This window comes from Symphalangus syndactylus, chromosome 10 (assembly GCF_028878055.3).
Source record: "Symphalangus syndactylus isolate Jambi chromosome 10, NHGRI_mSymSyn1-v2.1_pri, whole genome shotgun sequence".
NCBI lineage: Eukaryota > Metazoa > Chordata > Mammalia > Primates > Hylobatidae > Symphalangus > Symphalangus syndactylus.
The window spans coordinates 91613657-91625044 of NC_072432.2; the positions used below are offsets into that span (position 1 = coordinate 91613657).

Consider the following 11388-nt stretch of genomic DNA (forward strand, 5'->3'; position numbering starts at 1 on the left):
GAGGGGAGATGACGCCTTTTTATTAAGGTTAACACCAAGGAAAGCATTGAGAAGGAATACACAAAGGAGGCGGAGGGCACACAAAGTCACCACTTGAGGAGGTGGGAGGGCAGCACATCAGTAAAAGAACCTCAGGACAGCCACATGCTCCATGCCCTGGTTGGGGGAAGAGGGAGGGAAAAGCGCCATGATAGCTTGGAGCTCGTAGAAAGGTCTGAAGCCCCCTGAACCTAACACCAGAGCCACAAGCCCTGCCCCTGAGGGCTCACACACTACTACACAAGTAGACACACATAACACACACAAGACATTATGAAGGCAACACCGAGAGGCAGTGGGCAAGGACATATTGACAGAAAAAGGAACTGAAGTTAAGCAGGTGTAGCCAGGAGAGACAGTTTTTGGCTGCGGCCCCAAGAGTCCCTCAAATGTCCCCTAAATCTGGGCTGCTGCTGAGCACCCCCAAGTCTCTGCTGTGAACCGGGCTCTTTGTTCTCTAAGCCCCAGTGAGTGGAAAAGCAATCCCAGATGAAGTCAGTGACAAGGCAGGATCCGCTCTGCATGCAAAATCCTAGAGGTTGAGCTATTATGTCTTCATGCACGTTCATAGCCAGCTCCTCCCAGCCCAGGGGCCCTTGGAACCCCATTCACCCAGATTCCTAGGGCTGCAGTTCCCTCCTCAAGCTTCCTTTACCAATCAGCAGCCGCAGAGATCTGTGAGGGGGAGAGGCTTCTGCAGAGCACTGAATATCTTGGATTTCAGCAGAAGGGTAAATTTCCTGTTGCCAGAACAAAATACCCCCAATTCCTTAATTTCTAGGTAAATTGTTAGAGATTATTTGCCATGGTCCTAGATAAGTCCTTTCTCAGAATAGAAAAAGCAGAATTTTATTTACACAATTCACGGGTTCTCCTGTTGTCTGGGGAGGGGGAAAGGACAGGATAGGGATGGATGGGAGTCCAGAGATGGGCGCTTCCTCTCCCGGAGCCTCACCTTTCCGCAGTTTGCTATAATTCGCTTAGTTGGGCAGAAAGAATTCTTGATGCTCCCAAAGTCCTTCACCCTACAAATCCTTCCTCGAGGGAGTCTCTCTCTGCCTGACCCACAAGAGCAGCTGTCAAGTGAAGCATGCCGCACCGCGCCGTTCAGTCCCCTCGCGTCATGCACTCGGAAACCCAAAGACAGCCCGGGAAGGTAGTGCCCCGCGGAGTTCCCTCACAGGGAGGCCTCGCCCTCCAGCTGCAGCAGGGTAACGTCGGGCACGTCGAGGGGCTCCACAAGTGGCCCGTCCCCCCCAAGGAGACCGGCACAGGGGCTCTCGGGGCGCTCACAGTGACTGGTGGGTGTGGCGGGGCTGGGCATCTCCTTTTCTTCTTCCTCGTCCTCCTCGTCCTCGGGATCGCGACCCAGCAAGCCGCTGTCCCCGATCCCAGGCGAAGGAGTCTCCGGCTCTTGGAGGTCGCTCGGGAAGCTCCCCTTGCCGCCGACCACGCCCAAGCCGCCCTGGCGGGGCGCAGTGGTCATAATCTGGCACATGGAGACGATGGCTCGCTGGTTGGCGCACACGTCGTCCGAGAGCACCTGGATGTGCGAGGCCTGCTCGTCCAGGGCCCCCCTCATGGCCCTCACGTCCTCAAACAGAGCTTGCAGCTGGGCTTTCAGGTGCTCCATCAGTTCCTTCATGCCGCCGTTGTACTCCCCGGAGATCACGTCCCCCACTGCCGGCACGGTGGACACCTCCAGGGGCGCCGGCATGTCGCCGCCGTCCTTGGTCATGATCTCCAGCAGACCGTCCTCCATTGAGTGGCAGAAGCGGGTGGCGGCGGCTCTGGGTCGCGTCCAGCCCGGCCTCCGGGGTGGGGGAGGAGGGTGGAGGGGGAGAGGTCCCAGGAGGGGCGGGCGGGAGCCGAGGGAAGCGGAGGCTCCCGAGACGGGCGGGGAGCCGACGTGAGAGACGAGTCCTGGGCAGAGGGCGCGGGCAGGATCGCGGGAGGCCGAGAAGAGGCGGCGGGACGAGGACCCGGCGAGGGTCCCAGAGCCGGCGTCTCTTGGGCTCGCCCCGGGACGAAAGTGCCCTGCCCTGCCTCGCCTCCCGGATCTCGCCCGCGTCAGCGCCGCCCTCTGGGCGCCACAAGCAGAGAGTGCCTGCGGGTTCCGTGGGTCAGACGCGCTCGCGGAGGGGTCCGGGTCCAGGCTGAGGCCAGCGGCGCGTCGGCTCGGGACTCCCCCAGGCCATTAACGGGCAGCGCCCGCGAGTGTGGCAGCAGCAGCTGGGGCGGGTCTCCAGGCGGTGCCGCGGATGCTCCTCTGTTTCCAAGGCGACGCACGGCACGTAAATGACGTGTGTCTCCATGGTAACCAGGAAGTGGAGAAGAAAAAGGGAGGATGGCTGGAAGCTGCAGTGGGGCTCTGGAGTGTGGACTAGCGGGGTGGGGGGAGGAGAGGGGACGCTGCAGTGGCTTCGGCCAAGGCTGGAAAGAGCGTGTGGTTGCAATGTTTAATAGGGAAGCATGAGAGAGCCGTCTGCTGCAGAAACCTCTAAGTCCAGGAGAGATCGTCCCTCCCCTAGCCGGGGTATGAGACCCAGCGCGACTGCCCTGGAAGGATTTTTCCAGCCCGCATTCCTTTCTCAGAGGATGGCGCTAAAGTCGAGTCCTGCCTCCCTGTCCTCCAGCGATGCGCAGGAAAGCGGAGAGGGTAGAGAGGCTGAGTTGAACTGGGGCACGGTGGCGCTCTGGAGCCGGCCCCACCGGGCCTGGCGGTGCAGAGGCAGGAGGAGGGCACTACGGAGGTTTCTGCAGTAAATCAGCCCTCTCGCTATATAAATCACCGGAGCTGGGGAAGGATGGGACTCCCTCCTTTATGAGACCCTACCGCTCCTACCCAGGTCTCTGGGAGTTTGTCCCGGATGGGGAGGCCAAGTACTTAAGTTTTGAGAATAAAGACTCCATAAGGGCAGAGATTTTTGTCTCCCCTGCACCCTCCATCACGGAATCCCCAGCTCCTAAAATAGTGCCTGGCACCTAGTATGTAGATGCTTAATATAGTTATTGAATGAATAACAAAAACCACCACGTCCCATGCTCTCATCCAGAACCCTCCAAGCCAAACGTAGTGGGTTTTAGGAGACCTGAATTCAGTTTCGTTTCTGCCATTTATTCATTCAGCGACCTTGGCCACATAATTTTCCTCATCTGTTAGGGAATTGGACTGGATAATCTATAATATTATTTCTAATTCTGAATAACACTCTGCATCATCTCACAGGTGAAAAGGCAAACTGTTGACCGTTGTGTGGAGGGGATGGATGGGGGACTGCGTGTTAGAGTAATTCCTGCTCTCTCTTTCAGTGCCCAAGTTCAGACATACACTGAGTATCCCCAACCTTTGTGACAAGCCCTTTCCGTATTTAGTGGGTGGAGCAGGAAGGGCGGAGGAAGAAGAAAAATTGTCTTTAATATATGTAGATGATTCCAGATTGAGAAGGAATCAGCACCTGGGCAGAGCACACTAATTAATAATGACCCTAGGAAATTAGGGAAGCCAAGGGATCAGAAATCAAAAATGAAGTTCACAAGAATAAATCTGGGAAAGAGAAACAAACTATATCACTTCAAGATAGAGAAGAACTAGGTAAAGGTGAGTGTTTTGTAGACTGGTGGTTCAGTGACAGCAAATGTGTTACCGTTGGGTTTCCCTGGTTATGTGTTTGGTGACAAAGAGTGAGGCTGGCCCAGGGAAACTTTTGTGACACTAGAGGACTGTTTGGCCTATACCAATCTTACTGCTATTAAAATAGAAACAAGTGGAGACTATCCTAAATGACCAGCAGCAGAATGTTTAAATAAACTAAGGCAAAATTGCTGATATATAAAGTATTATGCAGCCATTAGAAATTTGATTTCCCAAAACAAATATATGAACAAATTTTAAAAACACAGTATTGTATTTTCTGAAACTAATGATTCAATTCTATTTGCTTGCTCATTTCTTCCTTCATTCTACAGACTTCCAGGACTCTCACCTTGGTTAGGACTCCTGCCTCTGCTCTGTACCCCACACGTGGTAATAACAGCTTAGATTACTCCTGAAACTCTGGCTCAGGAGAGGACAGAAATGCTTTTCCTTGGTTTCCATAAGCACAGCTGAAGTGGGCTGGTGTTTACAAAGAGACTTTATTAAAAACTATAGGAAAACTAGAAATAGAAACAGGACACATGAAAACAGCTGAGCTTACACAGCATAAGTTTCTGATTATACTACAGCAAGCATGTTCTCAGGGCTTATGGGTCCAACCCTGCTTTCATCCTTCGGAGGAGGGCTCTGCTATAGCCAGAAAAGACTGGCATGGCTTTCAGGCTTTCTGTCTGGGTCTGTTACTTTACATCTCTTGACAAGCACTTCACATGGAAGATTTCATCTTACCAATTCACCCTTCAGGTATATCCCTGCCTTGTACCTACAAAGAGTGACTCTGTCCCAGTGGGGGACCTCTCATCATTGAAATCCCATAAGCTTACATTAAGCATAGCCCCCATACAGGAGGAGCTATGGTATGTCATCATACAAGGCCTTTTGCCACTATTGTTGAGGATGTGAAGGCTTTCAGCATAAGATTACATCATGCTGTCCAGAGGTGCTGGCCATGAAGTCCGCTGAGAGTACAAGGGATCTGAGCCCAGAGGGAGGGGAAATTATTGGAGAAGCACAAAGGGCCATGGGAAACATGTGCAGAGATCAAGCAGTTTGGCTGGTCCAGTCAAGTTCCAGGTCAAACATTTGAGAACCAAGGGTAGGTGGGAACTGGGGGAGTGGACCAGTAGCAGGATTTGAAAATATAGGAAGGTGGCTAGGCGTGGTGGCTCATGCCTGTAATCCCAGCACTGTGGGAGGCTGAGGTGCGTGGATCACTTAAGATCAGTAGTTTGAGACCAGCCTGGTCAACATGGTGAAGCCCTGTCTGTACTAAAAACACAAAATTAGCTGGGCATGGTGGTGGGCACCTGTAATCCCAGCTACTCCAGAGGCTGAGGCAGGACAGTCGCTCAAACCCGGGAGACAGAGGTTGCAGTGAGCCAAGATTGTGCCACTGCACTCCAGCCTGGGTGACAGAGCAAGACTTAGTCGAAGGAGAGAGAGAGAGAGAGAAAAGAAAGAAAGAAAAAGAAAGAAAGAAAGAAAGAGAAAAAGAAAGAAAGAAAGAAAAAGAGAAAGAAAGGAAGGGAAGGGGAAGGAAAAGAAAAGAAAAGAGAAAAGAAAAGAAAAAGAAAATATAGGAAGGAGACATTGGTGCGTCTGATAAAAAACCAGATCATTTCAGGAACTCTGTGTGAAAATGAGATAAGGTAGAAAAGTCTAGTCTCAGGAAAATAAGGAGAACAAAGGCAGAGCCTCAGTTGGCTAGCTGGGTTACAGGCCTGGGCCCTCTGGATCCCAATGCCCTATAGTTAGTTGCATGGGTCCATTTCCAAGCAAAAGGGGGCCAGATGTGTACCCTAGCCATCCTACTAGAATATTCAGAGGAACTGCCACATAATAAAAGAATATAACCCCTGCACAGCTTCTGCTTCCTGCTTTTCTATTATCCTCTGGGAATCACCTTAGCTATTCTCTTCCTTCATCCCACTCTCATCAATCTGTGATAGGGACAGACCGTCATGCTGTCTACATATAGGTTTCCATCAGGTACACCTAGTTTCAAACATCACATTCTCACTAAAATTGGGATTCAGAAGAGGCTCTGCCATTTTCGTCTGTCTGGTGTCTAATGTATCTCTAGTTTCTATTTTCTATAGCTGGTGTATTTTTTGCACTATAAATCTGATGATGCTGGCTAGGGTCAGGTCTAGAGCAATGATCTAAAATGAGACTGCTGTACCTGAGGCCCCAAATCCCAGACAGTATCCCCCAAATATAACTCTTATGAAGCTGAGCTGTTTTGTGGCCCATCGCAGCATGATATCACATTCAAAAGAAACATATCCAACAGCCAAAAGAATTAAAAAGCAATTTAGATTTTTATTACAGTCTCTGGGCGAACTCTAAAGGGGTTTACATTCTTAGTGAACAGCGAAACATCTGAAACTTGTCTTCCTTCCTTCTCTATTTGTTCCACACATTATGGCATAGCTGTTGCTGCTGGTCTCTCTCCTTTCTCCCCAAACACTCCCACACTTTCTCTCAAGCCTAGCCCTTGCTTTCTCACTCCCTGGCTCTCTTCACTTCTTGGATGTATTCTTTTTCTCTCCTCCAAGAAGCTTCCTGTCCTCACGTAAATCAGGCCAAGCTTATTTTAGCTCTTTTGATTCTGTCCCTCATTCCCCCAATCTGCATGAGTACTGGGAATCCCAGCTATCAATTACAGGGGTCTTCTCAGAGGATAAAAAAGATGGAGAGGCTGAGAATATTCGCATTGTTGTGGGTTTTGCCTGTCACATAGACTAGTTTTTCTCAGCACCAGAGAGTGGTTTACCTGGCATTACAGCCAATCTGCTTTGTTCATCTCCCTGACGTTTGCACGGAGAAATGGACATGGTGGTTTGCAAAGACCCTGGGCCCTTATGAGCCTCTAACTGGAGAGAGGATCCAACTGTCCACACCCTCAAGATTATTTAGTGTTATAGACATGGCCGTGTGGTGAGCCACCTACCCACACCTCACGTAAGGCCTGAACTACACTTCCAGTTGCTTGCTCTGTGACCTCAAACTATTTTTAGGAGTCTTTCAGGCTACCCCTAACCCCTTATTTATCTTCCATATTAACCTAACTCAGAGCAAGAATTCTAGGGGACCTTCCCACTTCTCATGCAATATGAATCTCCACTGAAAATAACCCCCCATTCCAATTAAACCTGTTTTGCCAGTGTCATCCCATCTCCCCTTTCTGCACTGCCCCCTGCAGCAGCTTCTCTCAGATCAACGCGTGCAGAGGCTTTTTCCCCTCTCAGTGCATATTCAAACATGTATTCAGTGTCACTGTGATGTCACCAGTTCCAACCCGAGTCTCTAGGTAGCTGGCCATGGACACAGAAGCATTCAGAACTCCAGAGCCACCAATGATCCCTGGTGCATGGCCTCAAGCACCTTCCATCTTTTCCATAAATTATTTTGCCCCCCAGAAAGTTGCCATTTTTGCAACAGCTTAGAGCCTGATTTGGCCCCAAGTCAGGCACTGATAGTGCTGCACCACCTTAAAAACCAATTTCTGGTTCAATGGGGGCAATTTTGTTTGACCAATTTCCTCTCCCAGAGTGTCAGTCCAATTTGAAGGAAATCATGTCCAAATATCTATGGTAGGATAGGGACTATGATATGTGTGCCATAAACTTTCCTTCCATTAAAGGTATTTTTAGGAATTTAATGTCCCTCATAGCTGACTTATGCAAACTTCCAGCCTTCCTTGCCTGTCATATCTTGAGGAAGTCTGTGCTATTCTATCCTACGCAATTCTACAAAACTTTGTAGGTCTCCCTCTTACTAATACATCTAGTTATACTAGTCCATCCCTCTCAGATGCCCCCCCAAATAGTGTCAAAAGTTATTTCTACCACATTCTCAAGGGCCAGCAAGGCACTGTCAGTTACAGTTTAGCAGCCACTGTAAGGGTGCACTCTGTTTCCATTGCCCAGACACAAATGGAGACTATACTAGTATTTGTGATGATACCATGGACAGGGGCCCCAAAATGTAATCCATGTCTTCAAAGTACTGTAGAAGTGCTAGATCTTAGGCAAAAGTGAGGAGAAGGACGCTTTCCCCCAACTTTTCTACCTAGAACCCCGAGGGCCCTATTTTAAGAAATCTTGCCTGAAAATAGCTCCATCTTCTATGGTTGACCACTCGTTCACAGTTCATAGGCACAACGCCTGCTCTTTTGTTTGTTTTAAAGCACCAGGATCACTTTCATCCTGGAACTCGAATCCTTTTGCTTTGCTTTGTTCTTCTCCACACCAGTTATCACTATCTGTTATCCTGTATTTTTGTTTATTTATTTTATGTATTATTTATTTATCTTTTACTCCCAACTAGGGTGTAAGATCCATTAGGGCAGGGGGTTTGTTTTCTTCACTGCCTTATCTGTAGCACCTAGAATAGTGCCTGGCACATGGCAGATGCTCAATAAATATGTGTTGAATAGATAAATGAATGAAGTCTAAATCCATACCTGGAAAAAGAAACAACTCCCTTAAGGACACGCAGTCTGCAGAGCTTTTTCAGTTTCAACCATCTACTTTGGTAATCTACAGCTTATGGTCACACTATTAAGTGGCCCTGTTGGTGGCCTTTCTTGAACAAAGGAATAGTTACTTCAGAGACAAATGGAAGTCTCTATTTCTTACAAAATAGAAAAGTGCTTGCACCTTTGAAATGAGAGCTGCCACCACCCCTCTAACCTCCCTTGGGATATTCCACCACTATCCCCATCGAAGTCTCAAAGATACTAGGACCAAGGTTTGTCAGAACTCAGGGTCAAAGAAATGCACGCTTTCTGCTACCCTCAGCATTACCTGGGAATGGGATGATATCAAGCCTCTATCTTCATACTGTATGTTAAGGAGAACTCCTGACTTATATTCTTATTCTGGTGGAGACAGCCTCAGAAAAACTACCCTGTTTCTGGTTGTAAGATTAGTAGCTAACTGAGAAAGGGACATTATGAACACAGAGATTACTATGCTTTAACGCTAGTGTACGTCTTCTCTTTGTGTTCCTAAACTGGTAGACTATGGTGATTTAGCGTAGCGTTAGCACCGAGTTACACGTTTTACTGTAATAAAATTGAGTCCTTTTTGTCCCTTGCTGCCTCCTTTCCTTGCTTCTGTTCTAAAACCAAACCAAACAAAAACTCCCCACATTGATCAAATATATAACAAAAGATATATAAAGATCAGCCTTCCCAGGATAGTAAAACTAAATTAAAACCAAACAGCAAACATGGATCAGAAAAATAATATTCCAGAAATTGAGGTTGGTCTCTAAACAACCTAAGTGGGACATTTTTAGTAAGATCTTGTTATTCTCCACAGTGTTGTCTGGGTCTCTAAGATGCAGAAGGGAACAGTATGTGAGATTTACTGGTAATTGCCTGGATCAAATGAATTAAACTTGGTTAGATTCTCCTCAGAGGATGATCCCGAGTCACACATCCAATCTCTCATTCATCCCAGTTCATCCATCACCATATCACACACTGGTTTCCAGCTGCTTCTTATACTATTAAAAACCAATTCCCTCTTACCTAAGGCATTAGTGGCTTTTGCTGCTCATTAGAACAATGAGTATCATCCAAGACACCTCCAGGTATATTAAATAATAAACTGCTCACAATTTCACATTATTCACACTGAAATCACTGATGTTTAAATTGCAGGGAGGTCTGTTGGACATAAGCTTCTCTGCTTCATACTTGTGGACTTAAACTAGTGTGTTAGGGGAGATTCTCTTCCTAGAAAGGAGAGATTGCAGAGAAAGATTCTAAGAGATGGAGATAATGTAATTTGAAACTTACTGCTGTTAATTTGAGATCTAAGACCTAATGGAAGAAAGCAAATAGTCAATAGATGTGACAGAAGGAAAAGCTAGAAAGAACTTCTCAAAGGATTTTTAACTCTGAGACAAACTAGCATTATTCCTACTTCCACTGTGAGGTCAAGATGCAGGATAAGGCATTTAGGTTAGATTTCTTAAAGAACTTGAGAGCGATGGATGTGTGAGAGAGGAATGAGCCTGCATTTCCTCTCCAGGAATCCTTGAAAACCAGAAGACAGTCTTACTTGTCTGAGTTTAGCTTGGGAAAAAACAGATTTACATATCCCTGAGACCAGCTCTGTGCTATCAGCAATTCTACCTCCCACATTTTAACTCCAAACCAAAAGTTGAATGAATCCTGAAATGATTGCATGTTTTTCACAATAGGAAGATTACCACAGTCTCTTAATACCCACAGATGCTTCTCTAATCCATTTCCTTCTCCCTATTTCCCCAAGCAATGCCATACTCAGGCCCTTGCAATCTCCTGCCTGGAAGACTATTCCTCTGCTGCATGTGATTAGAGGCTAGCAGATTGGACAGTGCAGCTCTAGGATTTACAATATACACCTGTAACATATCATAATCTACTTTCAAATAGTGTAAAAATCTTATAACAATTTACTTTCAGTTTCTCCCTTATGTTTTTTATTGTTTTTGTCATACATATTGCTTCTACGTGTGCTAACACCCAACTGGATTTTTATTATTTCTACTTTTTATAGTCATTTATTTTTTTTCAAGAGATTAAAAAGTGAGAGGTTGGGTGCAGTGGCTTATGTCTATGATCCCAGCACTTTGGGAGGCCAAGGTGGGAGGATCACTGGAGCCCAGGAGTTCAAGACCAGCCTGGACAACATGGTGAAACCCCATTTCTGCAAAAAAAAAAAAAAAAAAAAAAAAAATACAAAAATTAGCTGGGCATGGTGGCACGCACCTGTAGTGCCAGCTACTAAGGAGGCTGAGAGAGGAGGATTGTTTGAGCCTGGGAGGTCAAGGCTGCAGCGAGCTGTGATCGCACCATTGTACGCCAGCCTGGGTGACAGAGCAAGACTGTTTTAAATAAATAAATAGAAAATGTTTTAACTATTTTACTTATATTTATCAGTTTTCACACTCTTTGTCTTTTTATATTGATCAAATTTTTGTTATCATTTTTCTTTTGCCTGAAGAACTTCCTTTAACATTTCACCTTTGTTGGTATAAAAAAAGTCTTTATTTCACCTTTATTTCTGAAAGACGTTTTTGCGAGGTAGAAAAAATTCTGGCTCAATCTTGTCTTTCACTTTACATAGCTTTTACAAGAAATCTGTTGGCATTTTTTTTTATTCCTCTACACCAGGGATGGCAAACTTTTCATAAACATCCATACAGTAAATCTTCCAGGCTTTGGAAGCCATATGGTCTCTGTTGCAACTACCAGCTCTGCCATTGTAACACAGAAACAGCTATAGCAAATACATAAATGAGTGTGTATGGCTGTGTTCCACTAAAACTTTTTTTTGCAGAAATAAAAAGTGATCTAGATTTGACCCAGGGGTCATAGTTTGCCAACCCCTGCTGTGTATATAATATGTCTCTTTCTTTCTTTCTTTCTTTCTTTCTTTCTTTCTCTTTCTCTTTATTTCTTTCCTTTCTTTCCTTCTTTCCTTCTTTCTTTTCTTTCTTTCTTTCCTTCTTTCTTTCTTTTCTTTCTTTCTTTCTTTCTTTCTTTCTTTCTTTCTTTCTTTCTTTTCTTTTCTTTTCTTTTCTTTTCTTTCTTTCTCTTTTTTTTGACGGAGTTTTGCTCTTGTTGCCCAGGCTGGAGTGCGATGGCACAATCTTGGCTTATCACAACCTCTGCCTCCTGAGTTCAAGCA

The 11388-nt window shown here is 46.2% G+C and overlaps 1 protein-coding gene across 1 annotated transcript; it reads right to left on the minus strand.

Moving 5' to 3' along the window:
* CCDC184 (coiled-coil domain containing 184) lies at nucleotides 1-2417 on the minus strand. Its single transcript, XM_055295072.2, has one exon. It carries the CDS (start codon nucleotides 1799-1801, stop codon nucleotides 1217-1219), a length of 585 nt encoding a protein of 194 aa, XP_055151047.1. The 5' UTR covers nucleotides 1802-2417; the 3' UTR covers nucleotides 1-1216.
* Nucleotides 2418-11388: the final 8971 nt, after the last annotated feature.

Bases quoted from the DNA above. Each gene is read 5' to 3' on its own strand.
- CCDC184 (XM_055295072.2), bottom strand. From the start codon at position 1,801: ATGGAGGACGGTCTGCTGGAGATCATGACCAAGGACGGCGGCGACATG.